The 22,670-nt window shown below is 46.2% G+C and overlaps 1 protein-coding gene across 1 annotated transcript in view; it reads left to right on the forward strand.

The window, feature by feature from the left end:
* Window positions 1-22,670, forward strand: part of FAT2 (FAT atypical cadherin 2) — a 45,909-nt gene that overhangs the window by 10,700 nt on the left and 12,539 nt on the right. Inside the window, exons 3-17 of the mRNA XM_065644058.1 lie at window positions 275-336; window positions 1,307-1,618; window positions 2,115-2,325; window positions 4,732-4,871; window positions 6,654-6,929; window positions 7,388-7,598; window positions 8,588-12,640; window positions 14,832-15,028; window positions 15,658-15,811; window positions 16,581-16,814; window positions 17,607-17,996; window positions 19,299-19,513; window positions 20,107-20,244; window positions 20,894-21,037; window positions 21,730-21,927. Of these exons, the coding sequence (XP_065500130.1) occupies window positions 275-336; window positions 1,307-1,618; window positions 2,115-2,325; window positions 4,732-4,871; window positions 6,654-6,929; window positions 7,388-7,598; window positions 8,588-12,640; window positions 14,832-15,028; window positions 15,658-15,811; window positions 16,581-16,814; window positions 17,607-17,996; window positions 19,299-19,513; window positions 20,107-20,244; window positions 20,894-21,037; window positions 21,730-21,927 (6,935 nt within the window). The remainder of the gene's footprint in view (window positions 1-274; window positions 337-1,306; window positions 1,619-2,114; window positions 2,326-4,731; window positions 4,872-6,653; window positions 6,930-7,387; window positions 7,599-8,587; window positions 12,641-14,831; window positions 15,029-15,657; window positions 15,812-16,580; window positions 16,815-17,606; window positions 17,997-19,298; window positions 19,514-20,106; window positions 20,245-20,893; window positions 21,038-21,729; window positions 21,928-22,670) is intronic.

A 22,670-nucleotide genomic window follows, 5' to 3' on the forward strand; every position in this document is an offset into this window, starting at 1 on the left:
ACATGGCTTGGACAACCCTCAGCTGAGGTCAGGATCTGGTAGGTGTCCCCCCTCCTCACGGTCTCTGTAATCAGAACAGCGAGAGCAGCATCTCCGCACAGGGATTCACCAGCACAGCTTGCCCTCTGGGGGTGTCTGTTGTTCTCCTCTAATCACAAAGGGAACCTGAAACAGGACGGGTGGCCAGGCTGATGTGGGACACATGGAGATTTGACCGGCTCTGGTTTTCCTTGGATGCTGACTCTTGGAGCTGAAAGGGTTTCTTTCTTGGCAGGTCTGATTTCTACAACTTCACGGCAGCTGGATCGAGAATACAAGGCTGAACATATCCTAGAGGTGGGTAATGATGATTGTAATTAGCTTTATTTACGTACAAGTGTGTTAAGTCCTCAAAAAGCTTTCCTTGCAAGTTGGAGCACAGAGAAAGAATCTCATCCCATCAGCTCGCAACTGCTGGGAAACTTAATTAAATGGTGTGTGTTGCCCTAAGAGACAGCTGCAGCAGTACTGCAGGGTTTATTATTTCCTTACTGAAGACTGGAGCAAAAGCTCTGTTCTGGAAGCTGTGGGAATGTGGGAAGAGGCCTGGAATTGTCCTCTAGCAGGAGAGATAATAAGTTATGGAGGAAAGGGCAAGTGAGAGAAATCCACCCGCATTTATCTCATTGTATCAGACATTGCTGTGTAGCTTTGTGTTACCTGCCCCCATCCCTAGCTGCTCTGAGCTATGCATATTGACATTACAGCAGGAGTTGTTACATTTAAAAAGTCCTAAAATTACATTCTGCCCTTTGAAGGCAACCACGAGGCTGATGTGGGTCCCAGTGAAAATTAGTTTGACACCCCTGCCTTAGAGGAATCTTAAGATGCTGCAGTCTATCAGGGTGATTGAGGATAATACATTTATTTCTGCAACGCAACATGCTGGGAGTGTGCGCGGGCACAGCCAAGTGAAGACAGGTGACAACTTGCTAAGCCGTTGCAATACAAATGTTTTCAGTTGTGTGACTCCTGATGACCTACAGCCTGACCTGGCAGTGGGATCTGACCCATTGCCCTGAGCAACTGCAAGCGGGAACCCTGCAGATGTGTCTACCCATGCATGCACAAGCCTTGCATGGTGCCAACCACAGCCAGCAGATTTTACCCTGCAGAAAGGAGCAATGTCTCTGAAGATGTTGAGCTACAAGTGCAGACCCAAGTGAACACCCTAGTTTAGTCATTGCCCGTCAGGATGAAGGTTGGTTGCTTATGTCCTGGGTCATAACAAGCAGCTCTGTCACCTGCTCCCTTTGCTTGCTGGCAGGTGGCTGTTTCTGACAACGGAGAGCCAGCCCTGAAATCCACCAGCAGAGTCGTGATACAAGTCCTGGATGCCAACGACAGCCCTCCCACTTTCCCCCACAAGCTCTTCATGGTGCAGCTCCCCGAGAGAGATGCCTCGGAGACGCCGCTGCCGGTCTACAGGCTGATCGCTTCGGATCGTGACCAGGGCCAGAACAGCCAGATCACCTACACCATCGAGGAGGAGGAAGAAGGGATATTCACCATCAACCCCACAACTGGCATGGTGTTCTCCAGGAAGGCTTTTCCTGCCTCCGAATACAACATACTCACGGTGAGAGGAGAGGGAAACAGAGTCAATCGGAAGAGATGGGTGGAGAGGGAAAGAGAAGAAAGGGATGCAGCGACAGAAAAGAGACGGAAAAAATGCAGCAGCAGGAGAACTTGAATGAGACAGACTTAGGTTACAGGGAGAGAAATTGGGAAGGAGTGATGGGAAATGCAGAAGGTACAAAGCTATTAAAAATGGAGGATAAATATAAAATAAACTGTCCAACCCACTCTCAGAGATAAACATGGTAATCCACAATCCCATACGGATGTGGATGCGAACATGAACAGTCTTTGGGTTTCATGGTCAAGAGGAACTTGGGTTGCACGGCTCTACCTTGGACGCAGGCAGAGCACAGGCTACTGGGCCAAGATTTGTTTTGTGGGATTTTGGGTGCACCTGGACCTGAAACTCCTGGTGGGTGAGAGAAGCAGCTTCCCATGGGGCTCCCATAGGCTAAACCAGCCTTCTCCCTGACTACACATGCATTTCCCGGCAGGTCAAGGCAACGGACGGCGGCAGCCCACCACTTTCTTCCCACGTGCGGCTTCACATCAGCTGGGTCACCCGTCCCAGCCCTTCCTCAGAGCCACTTGCTTTCGATGAACCGCATTTTAACTTTGCCGTGATGGAAACAGATCCTGTAAACCATATGGTGGGAGTGATCAGCATCGAAATGGGCCCCAGTCAAGTGTGGTTTAATATCACAGGTGAGACACAGAAAGTAAACCAGGGCAGCGGTGTCTGGGAGCACTTGCTCCAGCTCCCCTGGCTTTCAGCACTCACATGCCTGAGCTAATGAAGTTGTTTGCTTTAGGTGTAGGTGAGCTACAGGGAAAGCTTTCTCACAGACACCAAAAGGCTTAAACAGCCATACACAAAGCTGCCCGTCCAAGGGCTCCCGTGCCAAGTGCAATTATCTAACACACTTTCTTAATGACACTCTGGGATTTGCCAGTGTTTGAGGTGTTCTCCAATGTCCCATGAAAGGCATGGCATGCCAGCCCCAACTCCTCCTGGGAATCCAGTGACACTGTTGGTTATGGTAAAACAGCCTGCGAGGACGCAGGTGTTTGGCTGGGTCTCGCAGACAGCCCCTGTCTCTCCCTCCCTGCTGAGCCCACAGCCCCGAGAGGGAAGGATTCCCCAGAGAGCTGGTCTGACCTGACTGGTGGGGCTCTCCCTTCCACCGCACAGCATCCCAGGGATGACTGAGACATGAAATGTGAAGAAGCTCTAGGGCCTTCTCTAAGACACGCGATGCCAAGGCAGAGGGGACGTGGGCTGTCACCCCAGGGGACTCGTCAGGCAGCGCGTGTACAGAACTGGTCTGACAAACAAGGGCCAGTTGTGCTCATGTAATTTGATGTTTTCAAGTGGCACCCCAATCTGCCTTGCACAGCCTTTCCCTGACATTGCCTGCAGGGTTTGCCCTCGTCAGACAAAGCCTTAATTGGGTGAGTGAAGAGTTTTTGCCTTACTATGTTAGGGCAGGGATAATGGTACATAAACACAATTAAGCAACAAGAGATACAACACTATAAGGAGCAGGCGGTATCAGTGCATGGCTTATCTGGCATTACTAGTATCCACTTGGGTTTGCAGAATTAACGGTATATCCCTCTGAATGTTATCCCATCGTTTCCCTGCTGAATGCTTACCTGTATGCTTGGCCTTATTTTTACCAGTTTCTAGTGCACCAAGTGCTACTCAGGGCTCTGTACTGATGGAAGAGGACAGGATTTACTTTTTCCTACTATACAAAGTAAAGCATCACGGTAGCTGGCAGCCAAGCAGGTGATACAGAGATCCTGGAGCTTTCAGCACCTCGTTCGAAATCTCGCCTTTCCCAGTCCACAAAGGCTCTGCAACCAGGCTTGATGATGTCTGCAAAAACTCTGACAAAGCAGCATCTTTCTTCATCTCTTTCCTTTCTTGGGCTTCCTCTGTCACTTTGGCACCGTGCAAAGGGAGCCCTTCTCTCTTTTATTAGGGAAAGGCATCCATGGGTCTCTCTTTTCCTCTCTCTCTGCTTCTTTCCATCTCCTTCCCAGCAGGAAAGTGTTAGTCCAGATGGCTGGCAACCACTGCATTTCTCCCGCAAGGGAAGACGTGTAATTTCACCACCAGCTAAGATTTTCCCAGCTGGTAAGAGAATCAAACAGAGCATTCAGTAGCTGGGAAGCAAAAAAGTTGAGACCTGGGACAAATCGCAGAAAACTGCTTCTGCATCTCAGAACAGCAGGGCAGTGTTTCACCTGCGATAGTGACCTAACAGGCCACCAGCAAGTGAGACACGAGAAAGGAGCTGCCACGCCAGGGCTGAACAGCCGTGGCATGAGGAATGGCCTTCTGCTGCGGAGCTGCTCAGGCCTGCAGTTCCCTGCACGACGCAGCCATCTGGGTTGGAGGCACCAACAAGCACCGTCTGCCTCCCCAACTGTTCAAGTATTGGGCTTCTTCAGGTAGCTCACGGGCCCCCAACCATGGCGATGAAGACCATCGCTGATATGCCCACAGTGTGACCTTGAATAGGAAGCCAGCAGGAACATTGTTCAGCCCTACAGGTCTCTGATCCGTGCTAAGGCCATGATGCTGCGTAGCTGGAGATCTTGTGCAAATAAATCAGTGCTCAAACATGACTGTTGCAAATCTATCCGGGACAGCATATGCATATGTGCATGCTTTACTCTTCACTGGTCCCCCTTATTTTCTCTAATTCCTCTCATCTTCCCTCTCACACTCCTTTGTCACAGTCTGTGACTACTTTTTTGTCCAGCTTCTCCATGTCCTCCCTGTCTCCTGTGTCCACATCTTGTATTGAGTTTCCAGACTCAGGGGAAACCTCACCTATGGCACTGTCCCCAACCTAGCTGTGTCCCAAGAGGTACAGCTAGAATGAAGGTATATTGCCTGGCATGCCATGTATCTGTGGCTGGGCTTGAGTTCTTTATGTGTTTTGTGTACTGGAGGGTTGATCCTCATCCTTTGGATCTCCAGGCAGCTCCTCAGATCCCTGCCCCTGTGGAGGCTGCCAGCACCTGCAGCTTGCTCCAGACAAAAATCTAACTGTAGCTGTCCCCCCATTTCCTTTTCCCATCTCTCCCGCATCCCAGGTGGTGATGACGACATGGATTTTGACATTGAAAAGAGTACAGGCAGCATGGTCATTGCAAGACCCCTCGATGCAAGGAAGAAGTCAAGCTATAACCTGACAGTAGAAGTCACTGATGGGTCCACTACCATCAAAACCCAGGTAATGTTCTTTAATTTAGTAGAGACCTCATCTAGAGTGAGTATATGCCAAAGGGAATCTTTCTTCTGACTCAACTGAGGTCTAGATCAAGTGCCAGGTGCAAGAATCTCCTTACACCATGATCTTACATTACACAGTGACCCAAGTCTTTCCCAAGTACCAAATTAAGATTTTTTTTTGAATATTGTTGGAAACCCAAAATAATAGAAAGCCTGGGCTTTTCCTTTTGATCACAGCCAGGACACAAGGACACAGCTACACCACCAGCCAAGCTGGGGTGGCAGTTCACACTCTCAGACCTCAACTTGCTCTCAGCTACTCAGGCTGAACAACCACATGGCCGGACAACATACTAAGACATAAGGGAAATGCATATGCAGTTAGATCAGGCTTAAGTCCATGGTACCATGTCAAGAGGTGCTCCTGAGACTTGCTAGCCTGTGGAAAGCCAGCACAGACACATCTGCAAGAGATGAAGTCAGGCCCAGCCCTGTGCTGCTCCAAGCGTATGGAGCATTGATAACGCATCAGCACTGAGGTCCAGGAGGCTGAGTGGGGCAACAGAAGAGATGTCACCTCCTCTGAGTTGCCACGTGAAAAGCAAGCACTGGTGAAAAGAGGCACTTTGCTCCCAGGCATGTCTCCGAGTCCCATTTAAAATGGCTGTTGAGATTTGCCCATCTTTACCTACCCTCAGGAAGGGTACTCAGGGCTTCATCTTTCACAAACAATTTTCTCCAGACATAAAAAGCAGCCAAAAATCCATGCCTCACTGCACAGGAAGACCTAGAACATGAGTCACCCATCAGTGACGCTCATCGTGGGAATTTCACTGCGGAGGTTTGCAGGGGATGATGAGTGAGGAACACTACCATTCCTGTGAAACGCAACACTAACAGACAGCTATCTATCTCAAATATCACCAAGTATTGTTCCAAATAAACAAACAAAGCCCCACCTTGCCTGGTATGCATTCTCTGACACCTTGCATCTTATCCCTATGTTTATTTTGGCACTCAAGGCCACTAGCAGATGTCAAAAAACCTGCTTGTGCAAAACAGCCATGGCATGTTCAGGTTTGCTAAAGGAAGCAAATTATTACGCTTGGTTGGGACTTCCTAAGATTCAGTCAACGCATCAGTAGAGGAGTCAGGATGGGCAGGGGACCAAACAGAAAAACTAGGTGACTTTGCAGGCAGAATTCAGGCAGGCCATTCACAGGGGTTTGCTGTTACATGCAGAGGGTATGATTTGGCTAAAAAGTGTAGACCACAAACTTTGTTTCTGCATACCTTCTCCACACATATGCTGCTCTTGAGATAGACCAAACTCTCCCTCCCCTTACCAAATAACCTCCCCCATCAGCCTTCTGGTGCGTAATTAATGAGGGCTGGTGTGGAGGCACCAGCCAGCAAAACTGGCACCACGGCTGAGCGGCTGCTGCTTTTCATGGCAGGCTGTGACAGTTTCGCCGTGTGCCAAACACAGGCACGTTCGGTATGAATGGCTTGCCAGCTTGGAGAGATTAAGAAAAAAAAAAAAAGAGAGGAAGCAAACTGAAAGTCACCGAGGAAATGCACAGCAGAATTTCTTGGGAAGAAGGACAAAAGGGCTCCCATTCACCATGGATGGCAAAGCCCCAAGAGCTGGAAAGCTGTGGTAGTTACAAGGCTCAGAGCACGGCTACACCCAAGAGGGGTTGGTAGCTGAGATTTTACATGGCTGTATAAGTCACGTTGGTCCCATGTCTCTGCTGCCCTCACTGTGCTGTCTCCCCTACAGGCATTTATCCATGTGATTGACATCAACCAGCACCGCCCCCAGTTCCTGGAGAGCCATTACGAGGAGACGATTCCTGAAGATACCCCCTCAGGAAGGGAAATCCTTCGAGTCAGTGCTACAGACAAGGACAAAGGCAAGGGGCTCATCTACACCATCCATGGCAGCGTGGACCCCAAAAGCACGAGGCTTTTCCAGCTGGATCCAAGTAGTGGGGTCCTCACAACAGCAGAAGGCTTCAGTTCCCAGCCCATGCCACAACACACCCTAACAGTGATGGTAAGTCCCAGCCAAACTCTGCCAAGTCCATCAGCTTCTCTGGGATTTATGGGTCACTGGAGAAATTCAGACTGATTCTAGACTTTGAGGGAATATTTGTCTAGAACAACAGGGAAGAGGAAAGCAGGGTGTTAATCTTTACTATATAACCATCCTGGATAAATCTAGGCAACACCTTGCTTTCTTCTAACCATGTGCTGAGCCCATCAACTGCTAATTTCTTCGAATGGCCACTGGATTGTTGTACAAGGAAGCACAGTGGATAATTGTTAATGTGTGGTTTCAAATCCAAGGCTGAGTTTTGGCGCTGAAACTTAGAGGCTCATTCCCATCCAAGGGGTTGGAACCTCTGAAACACGCCACTCTCTATGAGCCCTGATGAGGTACTTGGAAGCCTGGTGCAGGCAAGGCTGCCTGCTCCCTGATTTGACCATACCTGCTCTTCCTCTGTCCTTCAGGTACGAGATCAGGAGGTGCCCATCAAGAGGAACTTTGTTCGAGTCATCATCCATGTGGATAACTGCAACCTTCACCCTCCACAGTTCAGCAGCATCCATTACGAAGCAGAAGTGCCGGACTCGGCAGTGGTGGGCACAGAGGTTATGCAAGTCAGAGCCCTTGATCAGGACCAAGGAGCCAACGCTGAAATCCACTACTCCCTTCAGGCAGGTGAGAGCCATGCAACAAGACGGTTTAGGCTATGAACATGCCTGCATTTCCATGCTCTAGCTAGTGGCCAGACAGTTGACCAGCTTTCCCTAGTTGTTGCAAAGAACAGTAAATGGCTGCACATGGCTAAAATGTGATTTTTTTTTTCCTATCCAAAGAAAATATAGAGCAAGCAGGTTATTTCCATTTTATGGAAATTTTCATCTTATAGAAAAGGCATCCATCCTTAGGAAGACAGTTCAATGTTGAGTCACTAGTCTAAGAAAAAATGTGACTGGATGCGTTAGAACAACTTAAAATCTTCTCTTCCTGTCCATGGGAACTGAGAGAGAGATCCTTATCCAGTTCTTAGGCAAAAGTACTCCCACTCACCCAGCGGTCCTCATCACTTCCACCAGTTCTACCAAGAAATATATCCTTGAAGGAAGGTGAGCACCCTCTCCGCTTTAGCTGATGGTCTTTTTGGGTCGTACAAGCTCAGTGGGCAAGTATTTTATTATTCATTCTAGAGGTTAAAACCTAAATACTTACGGCTGTTCCACATGGCCTATTTACCAAGTAAATTCTTTGCAGGAGACAAGCCATTCTTTGCTCCATCTTTCCCACTGCAATTTAGATCAAGGACTGAGGAATTTAATTGCTCCTGAAGTATTGGTAATTATGAGCATGACAGAGCTTGAAGTATCTAGCATAGTCTGTGCTACCATGTTCTGCACAAGAGGAAAAGCTTCAAGCACATGCTCTGCCACCACTAAATGGGCTCAAATTAAAGGGTATTTGTCTCTAATTTACATTTTGATTGATTTAAAAGTTAGCTTATAGATCTCAATGGGTTCATTGTTCTTAGAATGAAAATTATTTAGAAATTAACAAAGATTGTTGTCTCCCAGTGAAAGAAACAGATGTTAATTACATCTGAAATCAGGAGCATCTATGGAAAAGATACTCAGAAAACCAAGACCTTCACTTTGTCATTTCTCTTCTTGCAGGTAATGGGGAAGGTTTCTTCAGCATCGACCTGTATTCCGGAATTATTACAGTTGCCCAGAAACTGGACCCATCCAGGCAGGAGCGATTTACTCTTATTGTAAAGGCAGAAGATCAGGGGTTCCCCCAGCTTAAAGATTCTGCTACAGTACATGTCCGCATTAGACCCTCTGATCGAACCCCTCCAAAATTCCCAGAGGCTGAATATATCACAGAAATCAGTGAATCCATTGCTGTTGGCTCTCCTCTGATCCAGGTTTCAGCCACAAGCTTGTCACCGGTCAGCTATGAAATAAAAGATGGAAATGGAGATGGGGTGTTCTCCATGAACTATCAGTCAGGCCTTATTTCCACTCAGAAGAGCTTAGATTTTGAGCAGGTGTCTTTTTACCAGTTGAAAGTCCGTGGCACCAACATGGCTGGAGCATTTATGGACACAATTGTACTTATCTATGTCATAGATGAGAACGACAATGCGCCCATCTTTGTTAAGCCTTCCTTCGTTGGCTGGATCATGGAGAATGCTCCATCACAAAGCATGGTTCTGGATGAAAGCAATGCTCCCCTTGTGACCCATGCAACAGATGCTGATCAAGACTCTAATGCTCTGCTGGTTTATGAGATTTTGGAAACAGAGGCACTTAAATATTTTACAGTAGATCCCAGTACAGGGACACTTACCAGTCGTGCTGATATAGACTATGAGCTCACCCCAGTTTTCCACTTTAGTGTACATGCACATGACAGTGGAAGTCCCAGCTTATTTGCATCCAAGCCAGCCAAGGTCACAATTCATGTTAAAGACGTGAATGATTCACCTCCAATCTTTTCCAAAGACAGCTATGAGCTTTCTATCTTGCTACCTGCTCACCCAGGGATGGAGCTTTTGTCAGTGCAGGCAAAAGATGCAGATTCAGAGGTGACCTACAGCATTGTGAAAGGGAACCTTGATAATGCTTTCTATATTCATCCAGTCACAGGCCTCCTCTCCATTCTCAATGCTACTGGCCTGGGAAGCCATCGTGAACTCACTGTCAGAGCTGGTGATGGCTTATATAAGAGTACTGCTCTGGTTAAGCTAAATTTAACTCAAGCACAAGGTACAAGCTTAAAATTTGATCAAGATGTGTATACAGCAACTGTGATGGAGAATTCTACAGATGAGAAGACTCTCACTGTTCTTGGGGTCAAGGGCTATCAGCTAAATGAACCACTTTTCTATTCGCTTTTGAATGGAAAGGAACGATTCAAAATGATCCAGGCATCTGGAGTGCTCCAGACCACGGGTGTGAAATTTGACCGTGAAGCACAAGACATGCATGAGGTAGCTGTGGAAGTGAAGGACAACAGGAAACCACCAAGAGTGTCCCAAGCCACAGTCAAGGTTTATATAGAGGATGTCAATGACAATCCACCTCAGTTTGAGAACGTGCCATATTACACCTCGGTGCAAGATGGCACAGAGCCAGGTGATGTGCTTTTTCAGGTGTCAGCAACAGACAAAGACATAGGGGATAACGGAGCCATTACCTACTCATTTGCAGAGGACTACAAATATTTTTGGATTGACCCATACCTAGGAGACATCTCACTTAAGAAGCCTCTTGATTATCAAGCTTTAAACAAATACAACCTCCGAGTCATTGCTAAGGACAAAGGCGAGCCCCCCCTCCATGCTGAAGAGGAGGTTGTGATTAGTGTGAGGAACAAATCCAACCCCCTGTTCCAAAGTTTGTACTATCGAGTGAAAGTACCAGAAAACATCCCCCTGTACACATCCATCCTCCACATACAGGCTCGCAGCCCTGAAGGCTTGCGCCTCATCTACAACATAGTGGAAGACGACTCCCTGAAACTGTTCAGCACCGACTTCAAAACTGGTGTCCTCACTGTCACCGGTCAACTGGACTATGAGCTAGAGACAAAACACACATTCACCGTTAGAGCCACCGACACAGCACTAGGATCTTTTTCAGAAGCCAGAGTAGAGGTGGAGGTAGAGGACATAAATGACAACCCCCCCATATTTTCTCAGATGATCTACACAGCATCTGTCTCAGAGAGTTTGCCAGCACAAACTCCTGTTGTCCAGCTCTTTGCTTCTGATAAGGATTCAGGCAGAAACAAAGTTGTCTCCTATCAGATCTTGGATGATGGTTCAGATGCTACCAAGTTCTTTAATATTGATGCCAGTACAGGGCAAATAACAACAGCTCAAGCACTTGATTATGAAAAGAATCAACAGTTTCGCATGAAAGTAAGAGCTGCAGATCATGGAATGCCTCCGCTTAGCAGTGATGCCCTCGTAATTGTGGATGTGTCAGACATCAATGACAACCCCCCTGAGTTCAGCCAGCTTCAGTATGAAGCCAAGGTAAGCGAAATGGCTACGTGTGGGCACATTGTGATAAAAGTCCAGGCCCTGGACCCCGATAGCGGAGACACCACCCGACTGGAATACGTGATACTCTCAGGCAATGACAACAGGCATTTCACTATCAACAGCACTTCTGGAATAATATCCATGTTCAACCGCTGTAAAAAGGACTTGGAGTCATTTTACAATCTCAGAGTTTCTGCTTCAGATGGAGTTTTTAAGAGCACTGTGCCTGTGTATATCAACACCACAAATGCCAACAAATACAGCCCCTCTTTTCGGCAGAACGTGTACGAGGCAGAGCTGGCAGAAAATGCTGAGATAGGTACCAAAGTGATTGAGCTTCTGGCTATTGACCCAGATGGTGGCCCGTATGGCACCATAGACTACACCATCATAAATAAACTCGCCCATGAGAAGTTCTCCATAGACGATAAAGGCCGTATTACCACACTGCAAAAACTGGACAGGGAAAACTCAACAGAGAGAGTCATTGCTATTAAAGTCATGGCCAAGGACGGGGGTGGGAAGGTGGCGTTCTGCACTGTCAAAATAATCCTTACAGATGAGAATGACAACCCACCTCAGTTCAAAGCCTCTGAATACACCCTGTCCATCCAGTCCAATGTAAGCAAAGGCTCGCCTGTCATCCAGGTACTGGCTTATGATGCTGATGAAGGTGCAAATGCAGATGTCATTTACTCCGTTGACTCTGTGGAAGATGTGGCAGAAGACCTTGTTGAGATCAATGCTGCCACTGGGGTTGTTAAGGTCAAGGAGAGTCTTGTTGGTTTAGAAAACAGAGCCTTTAACTTCAAGGTGAAAGCTGAAGACAGCAGACCCCCTCATTGGAACTCTCTTGTCCCAGTGAATCTTCAGATTGTCCCCAGGGAGGTGACATTGCCAAGGTTTTCTGAGCCCCTTTATACATTCTCTGCATCAGAGGATCTTCCAGAGGGATCAGAAATAGGGTCAGTCAAAGCATTTGCAGAGGAACCCATCATATACAGCCTAGTGAAGGGAACCACTGCAGAAAGTAACAAGGACGAGGTGTTTACATTGGACGAACAAACAGGGGCTTTGAAAATCAAAAAGGCTGTGGATCATGAGACCACCAAGTGGTACCAGATTGATGTTATGGCTCACTGCTCACATCAGGAGACTGAGCTGGTCTCCCTGGTCTCTGTGAACATCCACGTGCAGGATGTCAATGACAACAGACCTGTTTTTGAGGCAGACCCCTACAAAGCTTTTGTCATGGAGAATATGCCATCAGGAACCACAGTCATTCAAGTGACGGCTAACGACCAGGACACGGGAAATGATGGACAAGTGACCTACAGTCTAGAAGCAGAATCTGGCAACCTCCGAGGAATTTTCACCATTGATGGGGAAAGTGGATGGATCACCACACTAAAAGAGCTGGACTGTGAAGCTCAGGAGATCTATCGGTTTTATGTGGTGGCCACTGACCATGGCAGGAAAGTCCAGCTCTCTTCCCAAACCCTGGTGGAGGTCACTGTCTCTGATGAAAATGATAATGCTCCACAGTTCACCTCAGACTTCTATAAAGGATCGGTAATTGAGAACGCGGAGCCAGGGCAGGTGGTTGTCACACTGAGCACCATCGATGCAGACATCTCTGAGCAGAACCGGCGGGTCACATGCTACATCACTGGTGAGTGTTTTCTGTCTTGAAATCTTCAGTGAGCAAGAATAGAGTATCTTCTCAAAGTGAGGATTTGATACCTTGTTTTGTAGAATACTAATACAGAAATAAGGTTATACTGACAGCCCTATTAGAAGCAGGAGATGAAGCTTGAGCTCTGTCATGAGCTGGACTCCTCAGTTAAATGAGTCTGGGGTATCCAAAACTCTTTAGTAACTAACTGCAGTGGGTGGAAGTATCATTATAATAGCTATCCCACCACTGAACTGTCCTATTTATTTGCAAATAAATAAATAAATAAATAAAAGTACACAGTACTGTAGACAGACTTATTTGCACTTTCTTAACAGAGGAATAATTAAGATAGCAATATCTATTGGAAGGACAGAAGCGGAGGTACAGCAGGAAAGAAGGCTTTTGTTACATAGATACTGTGATTTGTATCTAAGGTCTCTGATGCAGCTTTTTCTCTTGCGAACAGTGCAGTCAATTTAAACATCACACACATGTGTAGCCTGCCTGTATTTTTAATAGCTATACATATGCACATATGATGTGTGTAACTTTCTGGTATTAAATGTGTTTCCTATGAAGCCACTTCGACTTAACAAACAAGCAGATCTCATAAAGCTGCAGTTAACCACTCTGCAGACTGGTGAATATTTGAGGCTGCATGTCAATCTTAGCAAGGGTTTTGGCTAACAAGAAATACTGAAGATGACTCTGGCATCTCTGAAACATCAGTTGTGCCAACTAAAACTAATCGCTGCTGTAAAACAACAACAATGTTACACTGGAATGTTTGTTGTGCATCTGCACAAGTATAAGCTTGATTTTACAGTACTTTTTGACCCCAAAGGGTCTTTCTCAGACCTGGAACAAATACTTCAAATTAAAATGTTTGTTCAAACTCCAACGAGGACCCTTCAGGGTCAAAACATTTAGCGAGATCATGCTGCAGCCTGTTATCTATTATTGCAACCATTCAAAATAGGGGAGGAATGCAGGTACTTTCAATTGGTTTATGGCATGCTGAGGTATTTGCAAACCTTTGGGAGGAAAGATTAAATCCATATATGTCTTCACATTTCTGCCATCTTTAAGGTAGTAGTAACTTCCAGCTAACTTTAAACCTGAGAGAATGCACGTTTATGTTAGTAGTAAATCCCCAACATTCTCTCTACTTTCTACTTACAAGCACAAATCAAACTCTACCTGTAAACATATGAATAGAACTCCAGTATAGTGCTTCAGCAAAAGAAAGGAGGTGAACACAGAGCCCAGGTTCCTGTTGTTCACATGCACATGGATTTCAAACACAGAGAAACTAAATCTGAGCATGGACTGGAGCCTCCCAGTATCAGAAGAAGAGTCAGGAGAGGTCTCATTGTGCCTCTGGATTCACAACCTCATTACAACAGAGCAAATGAAAGCAGAAAGAGGGTGAATTTAATTTACACAGCTGTGCGAGGCCCTTCAGAATCTAACGCAAGCTCTACAGCCAGGTCTCTTTGTTGCCTCCCTTTACCGAACGTACTCCCTCCTTCTGCCCAACGGTGCAGGGTCCGCAGAGGACACCAGCTCTTTGCCAGAAGGATTCTCCAGGGGCAGCATCCACCCAGTGAGCGGCATGAATCTGGTGGACCAGAAAGCCTGCCTCATCTGGATTTGCCTGTCTCTTGTCATTTGGTTCTTAAAGAATTAAAAAGGAGCCCCAGAAAGCACAGCTATATATTAAACACTTCTACAGGTTAAAAGCAAATACAGCACATGGCACTGTAACTATAAGATCCAACCAACGTCTGCAGGGTATTTGCAACTCTCAGATCCCTTTAGGAACATGCACCACGAAAGACTGACACACTTTAGGAAGGTGAGACAATGTGGTTTTGAGGCAATGAATATGCACATCTGCAGAACATTAACGAGACATTTTCACCGTCAGGAGTTGTTTGTTTCCTCCTTTCAGTGCAACATGCAGACAATGAATTAGAGAAACAGGCAGGGTATTTCTGTGAGACAGACCAAATGCTCCTTGCCTGCCTGATATGACACGGATGCCCTCTCTGTGTCACCACCACAAGTCCATCAGCTCTCCTAAAGGACAAGCAGTGGACATACCTATATCTCCTTCCCTTATCGCTTCTGAGTTTCACCACTTGGTAAATGCCTTTTTTCCTTGCCTCCTGCTCCCTTCTAGAAGGAGACGCACTAGGACAGTTCACAGTTAACCAAATAGAGGGAGAATGGACTATTTCTTCCAAGAAGCCTCTGGACAGAGAAGATACAGAGAAATATCTCCTCAAGGTTATGGCCTCCGATGGGAAATTTCAGGCTACCACTGAAGTGGAAATTTTTGTTCTGGATATCAATGACAACAGCCCTGAGTGTGGCCAGGTAAGACATCTGTCTTGGGACACCAGGGGCATGAGGGAGGCCTCGGAGGAGAGAATACAATAGTGAAGAAGAAAAAAACAGAAAGAGCATGTTAAGAGGGTTTGCCTTGTCATAATTCTTCTCACATGATCCTCTTGCTTTGATTATATTTAGCAATTTTAATTAAGCTGCATGTCAAGCAAGAACATTAAGTCTAGCCTCCAAGCATGTTTGCCAGCAGTAAGTGAGCGCCTAAGCATTATGAAGGATAATTTTTGGAGATAAACAATGCCAGGAAGCCTCCTGGGTAGAGGCATGTAAATTACTGAGTTTTATATCCTGCTAAGCTGAGTGATTCCCATCAGGAGGTTGGTTACTGTAGAGAGCTGATCGCTGCCATGGATGTTACCCATGGTGAGAAAGAACAGAGGTGGTTACTTCCCAAAGGAGATTCAAAGGCTTGTGTGAAATGAGCTCACTGGTCCCAGTCCACACCCTGGAAGCTGGCAATGGGAGGTGTATCATGTTTCCCTATAAACCACATGGTTTATCCTTCTCTACGAAGCTTCTGCTCATCCATTCCTCCCGATATGGAATGAAGGTATTTTTAAGACAGCTTAGATGCCAACGACACCTTCTGTCCTTGCCAGATATTCTACACCGGAAGAGTCTCTGAAGATGCTCTGCCGGGTCTTTTCATTTTGAAAATATCAGCAACCGACCCCGATGTTGGCAGCAACGCGCAGGTAACGTACAGCCTCCACGGCCCTGGCGCAGAGGAGTTCCGGCTGGGCCCACACACAGGTGAGAGCTGGGCGATGGGATGCTTTTATCCTCTTCTTCACCCACTCCCAAAAAGTGCCAGTTCCTGGTGTGGCTCAACACTTGTCTCCTCTTAAGCAAACAAAAGGATTGCTCATTGCAGCTCTCCCAAGCTAGGAGGGAATGACAAACAGGCAGGTTTATTGCACTACAGTATAGAGGAGAATCAGCTCTACATTTTCCTGCTAGCTTTCTTTACAAATGTTGGCATTAGCATTGTTAAAATGAAGGTTAGACACCATTGTTAAAGGCAGTTCTCAAGAAGGAGAGATCAGCAAGCATTTGGCTTGAACCAAAGACCCAAGTTCTAAACTCTAAAAAAAATCCTATCAGGTCTTGGGCAGTGTATTTGTCCAAACAGATATGATGATCATTCTAGAGATCATTTGGGGTTCATTACATTGCAGAAAGCTTAATGCATCAGGGTTTATAAAGGTCTTTAGAAGTATAACACAACTTTACGAGCACTTTCATCCCATGACAACATCCCCCACATGAAGTTCAGCCCAACTTGCAGGACTCCCCATGCCAAGCCCTGCCAGGGCACTGGCTGGCAGCGATCCGAGAATAGCCCCAAGCAATGTGGTGTGGACACATTACCGCTATTAGCTGGATTACAAACAGCATTCAAACCCGCTCTGTTGTCTCCCACGGTTCACCCAGGAAGGCAGCATGATTGAATCTCTCCGAGCTCCCCAAAACTGCGGCTGCAGCTGCAGGAGACAAGACCATCTCTTGTTCTTTCCAACAGGGGAACTGACCACATCTGCACCTCTCGACCGCGAACAGAAACCTACGTACCATCTTGTTGCCAAAGCAACAGATGGTGGAGGCCGTTCCTGCCAGGCAGATATAACACTGATTGTAGAGGACACGAATGACAATGCACCGAGATTCTTCCCCAGTCACTGCGCCGTGGCTGTTTTTGACAACACCACGGCAAAGACACCCATTGCTGTGGTTGCTGCCAGGGACCTCGATGAAGGTGAGTCAGAAGGGGATTTACTTTTTAGTAGAGTTCATCTTTCATCCTGAATAGAAACCTTTGAAACCTAGGAAGGGCTACAGTGATGGGCACAGATGATTGAATCTTGGCGAAGATGTGCCTGGATCTTATCATTGACGTGTTCTCGACTAGCAGGCTGGCATCAGCATTTTTGTGACCCGGTAGAATATGCAAAATCTGTAGAAACATGCAAAGATAGACTTTGAGGACATGCTCAGTAACTGTAACCATGATGCACAGCACAAACTGTGACACGCGGTTTGTCAGGGATCCAAACTGGACAGAAACCTTACCAAAGATGGAGATTGAGAATGACCATATGGAAAAAATGAGCTTTAGATCCGGATGTGGTAGGGTGATATGGATGGAGAGGTCCTTCCGAAGACTCAAAGATTCTCAGAAACATAGGTAAGACTCCTAAGCAAGGAGCTTTCAATAAACCTCTCCAGCAGAGAACGAATTTACAATGACAGAGAAGCAAGAACATATTTATCTGCAGATATGAAGGGATATAACATTTAAAAACAGGGGAATTAAAAATGGGAAGCACCAGTAAATACAGACAGGTGATGCTGATAAATGATGGTGAGCATGGCTAGATGTCTGGACCTACACATGGACAGGGACACACGTAGTGTTCCTGCAGCCTCCATTTTCCCTAGGAATTTAAGGTCATTAAGTACACATAGTCCTAATGGATTAAAAAAATAAGGATTAAACCAGCAGCATTCCTACCCAAGAATTAATGCAGCCTGTCCTTTATCCTTTCAGGTCTCAACGCTGAGGTGGTCTATTCTCTGTCTGACTCTGCCAATGGACACTTTTCAATTGAGGAAACCACAGGGGTGATCCGTCTGGAAAAGCCTCTGAAGGATTCGCAGCATTCAGCATTTGAGCTGACAGTTCGTGCTACTGACCGGGGCACCCCGGAGCCTCTCTCTGCTCTTGGCACTGTCACTGTCTCCGTTGTGGATCTAAATGAATATCTGCCTGTTTTCCTGGCCCCTGAGTATATGGCCATGGTAAAGGAAGACGTAGCTGTGGGTACAGAGGTCCTCAACCTGTCAGCCTTGACAAGGGACAATGCAGAAAACACAGAGATCAAGTATGAAATCGTGAATGGCAATGACCATGGAAAATTTCAGCTCAACTCAAACACGGGTAAGATGATCCCATGACCAAGCAGGTCCAGGCTGACCCAACATCAAAAGCTGTCCTTGTATGCATCTTCTCTGGTTCTTCTCCATTTGGCTTGCACTTCTGCTCCCCTCTATCTTTAGCCAGCACAAGGGTAGGGAACAGAGTCTTCTCTTCTACCCTAAATTTTGCCAGCCAAGTCACTTAAGGAGTGATCCAAATCTTACTAAAATTAATGGAAATATTCCCATTATGTTTCTGGGACCTCAGACAGGTGCATGGGAATGAGGAATACATAGAGGACAGGATGGGGAAAATTTTCTACTTCAAAATGAAGGAGATTATGATTTCATTTAAAAAGTCCATCCTGATGCCACAAGGAACTTACAGTCCAGGGTAACCGGCAGCTTTATTAGGTAGCACTCAATGAATGTGGATAATACCAATCTGTTAACCATGAGCAGGTGTTGAGCCAGGTTTACTAGCCAAATAAAACACTGCTCTGTTTGCAAAGCGATCTGATAAGAGCTGTTATCAGAAGGCCAATGTTAACTCCCTGAAACAAGCCCTTGGATGCGTCATTGGTGGCCTTCTGCCTTCGGCTGTAACATCCTCACCCACGACACCTTCCTCAGCTTCTCTGTCCCCAAGGCTCTTGTTAATTTTTCCACACCAATTTTCTTATGGATTGTACATCTCAAAATATGGTAGTTTCAGTGATGAACCCAGGAAAGCATTGAAATACACAGGCACATTCTGTCCCTCCTTTCTTTCGCTTTCACTTTATGTCTTCCATTCATGCTCACCACTCGTTTTTTGAGATTAACTGACTCCTTCTTCTTTCTGTGTTGCATCCCAAGCCTCACAAATCACGGCATCTTGCCGCACACCTTTTTCTCCTGTACAACTCTGCATTGACATGTCACACCTTTTCATCCTGCCTGTGGCTCAGTTCAGTGATGCTCTAGTACTGCCTTGGTCACAGCTTTCAACAGCACAGTTAGACCCCCATCCTATTTTGTCCCAGATCTCCTCCAATCAAGATTCATGGAGACCTTCCAGAATTAAAATTTATTTCACTTCTTCAAACATTTGATACCAGAATGACACAGGTTACGACAGAATCAGTTCAATTTTAGCTTGTTTTATGTGATGCCATGACCTACAGTATGCTGATTTAACCAGAGAAGGTCAAAGTTATGTCAACAGCACCTTTCCAGCTGGCAGTTTGGCAATCATTTCATTATATCTCCAGAATTCCAAGAAACCTCACATGTGATTCATTCAAAGTATCTTCTGTCCTTTTCTATCCATCTGCCGATGCAGGTGCCTTATACATAAATGGCAGCTTGGACTTTGAAGCAAGTCACGAGTATTACTTATCCATCGAGGGCACGAGGAAGGGCTCAGCTTCTCTCAGTGATGTGACCATGGTGGTGATCAACATAACTGACATCAACGACCACGCACCAGAGTTCATCCAAGACCCTTACTTTGCTGATATCCGGGAGGATGCTGCAGTTGGGGAAATCATCCTCACGGTATGATTATGAACCAGGCCAGCCATCTTTACCTATTCTTTTAATTGTGCTATGCATTATTTACACTTCTTTTGCACTTTACTTTTCCTTGGACACAGATACCTCAGTGGGTTTGTAACATTCAATATCTAAGGTTTAAGTATGACTTCAAAGAAGGATGAATGCCAGAATTCCTGACACTCCATATACAGGAGAACACTTTGTTGTATAAGACATCCTTAAGTAAAAGCTTGAGATACCTAAAGGGGGCTCAGGAGCTTTGAGGACCTCTCAAGAGAGCTACAATGCCTGCAGAAGGCAAATACCCTTGCGACTTGGGGAAGGCAGAGCCCAAGGTATTTCCATGTGGAAGTTCCTGCCCAGCCTGTTACCATCACAGGGGTGGTAACATCAGGAAAGGGACAAGGAGAAAGTCATGGTTGTAGCATGTATTGAAAAAATTAACGAATAACTCTTATGCAAACTATCTTCCTCCTCCTCATTTGAGGCAAGCTCAAACCAATACCCTTAAATGACAAGGAGGTCCTGCCCCGTTCCTCCACGGCAAGGCCTCTTTGGGCTAGGCATCCTAGATTTTTTTCCTCTCCTAACAGGTGTCAGCTGATGACTTGGATGGAGCAATGAACAATCAGATCACGTATTCAATCGTGGAAGGGAACCCACTGGGACATTTCGCCATTCAACCCAAAAGCGGGCAAATCAGCATCGCCAAGCACCTGGACAGGGAGGAGGTGAGTACAAGAAAATGGGAACAGGAAGGCTACAACGGGTGTGCCCCAAAAGACTGAGGGAGCACAGTATATCCAACTACCTCGTGTTTTCTGAATGATCTACGCATAATACTGTAAGCAGAAGGGAAGTCTTCCATTCACTCATTTTCTAGACTTGTAGATGCTGCTGGAGGAAGGCTGGGCTTTAGGGGAGGCAATACAGCCTTCAGTGCTCACAGCTCCAGGCTGTGGTCTGCTTTGAGTTGGCTGGGTGGGAGTCAGCCCCAAACTGGAAACCAACATGCCTGGTTTCTGCTTCTCTGCATCAGAGCACTATAGAAAACAGGTATGGAGAAGAGAAAGATCATCTGGACAATCATTCATAAAACAGTAGCAGCTCAAACCACTGTTGACAGATGTTTGCCCAACTTAAGTCTCATCCATCTTTGGTAAGATGTTTCCCCTCTCTGCAGCTATTGTGAGGTTGATTTTCTTTAGCAATATGCTTTGTGATTTATGGATGGAGAGCCTTAGCCAAGGGCAAAGTTATTGTTATGGTGCAATGTATGGCCTCAATCATTTCAACAGGCTGCAACAGGGTAAAATACCAATGTGAAAAAGCCACCATTCCTCCATTTCTCCAAGTAATCACACACTACAAATCTTTCAGATCCCCAGTTATTCCCTGACAGTTCGAGCCACAGACAATGGCCACCCTGCTCAGTTCAGTGACGTCGCCTTGCATGTCCATGTGTCTGATGTCAACGACAACCCTCCTCGGTTCTTCCAGCTCAACTACAGCGTGGTAGTGCAGGTAAGCCAGGAGGTGGTTTGTTCTCCCAGACTGTGTTAGGGTACTAAAGTACTCATGCAAGGGCTGCTGCTGGAGCAGAGGGGTGAGACAGTGATGAAGCATGCTGTTGCTTTTTGTTCACTGCCACAAAGAACCGGTAGCACTGTAGTGACAGATAATCCGCCAAGAGACGTCATTTTCTCTTTCCAATGGATTCATGCACCTCTTGTCCTTTCAGTACAGAGAGTGCAGAGCTTTTCGCACTTTCCAAGCCTGACCTGCAGCTCCTTTCTCCCTTGCAATCATTCACGTCTACACCACAACACAAAGAACAGATGCAAGCACACAGTCAAGCATCTTCATGCCTGCTGGATGCAGTCCAGTTGTCGCTTGGACCCAAAACACCTATATGTACTCAGAAAGAAACACAGACAAAACATGCTTTCACCTGCTTGTGCTGCCATGACTCAAGGGGAAAGCAAGGGCATCAGCTCAACTGTCTGTGCTTTGCTGCCGCAGAAGTAATGCCATGAAAGGGAGTCCCATGCCACCACTGGGTCTCTGCCATTGCTGGCAAGAGTCTCTGTCCGATGTACGTGGGGTGTGAGACTTGCTTCCCTGTTCCTGATCCAGCAGCTCCAGGGGCATTTTGGGTTCCCCTGGGCCTTTTCTCTTTACTTGGCTTTCTCTACTAGAATCTTTCCCCATTTCAGGAAAATGCTCCCATGGGTACAAGCGTCCTAGAGCTGATTATGAGTGACAGAGACACCCCGGAAAATGGACCGCCGTATTCATTCCAGATCACCCAGGGCAACGACGGGAAGGCTTTTGATGTCACCCAGAATGGTCTGCTGGTGACATCATCCATCCTGAACAGAAGAATGAAAGAACAGTACCTGTTACAAGTCCAGGTAGAGCCCACCTTACTGTCCTGGTACTGAATTCCCCAGCCAGATTAAGTAGCAAGGAAATGAAATTATGATGGCACAGCTGGATGGAAATGTCTCTAGCTTTGGAGAAATCTAACCCAGGCACAAATCATACAGCTTTTAGCCAGCTCCAGAGCTCATTTCTTTACACAGCCTGCCCACATGAAGCTGGGAGCCAGCTTCTGTATTGATAAAATCAGATAACGTGACCATGATAAGTACTCTGTCAGCAGTTTCCTTAGACAGATGCTTTTCCCAGCATCATTATAGTGATTTCCAGTTTAAAGTGAGACCTGGATCTGGTCCTACAAACTTCTTCCAATTATCCTTGTCATTTAAGAAGTGCTTAAAGTTCCTCTTCAAAGAGGATTTCTATTATTGCAGAGTGAATTAATTATTTTTCAATGTTATCAGTAAGGATAGTCCATTACAAACAAAAGAATAATAACATGTAAAGTACATACTTCTTCAGTCATGGTAGTTGTTCTAAAAGCTTGGTACTATCATATTATAAATCTCAAACACTACCTGCCTAAGATTAGGGAGAAACATCCTATAATATGATTATTTTGACGTTCCATGGCTCATGCTAGACAGACACTGTCAGAGGTGGGACATGGGCTTAAATAGTCTGGAAGGTGAGAAAATCTGTCGATGTGTGTAACTGCTCTGCATTTCTATACACTCAGTTAAGCACGGAACCCCAAAGGCTAGCAACAGCTCTA

This window comes from Caloenas nicobarica, chromosome 13 (genome assembly GCF_036013445.1).
Source record: "Caloenas nicobarica isolate bCalNic1 chromosome 13, bCalNic1.hap1, whole genome shotgun sequence".
Classification (NCBI taxonomy): domain Eukaryota; kingdom Metazoa; phylum Chordata; class Aves; order Columbiformes; family Columbidae; genus Caloenas; species Caloenas nicobarica.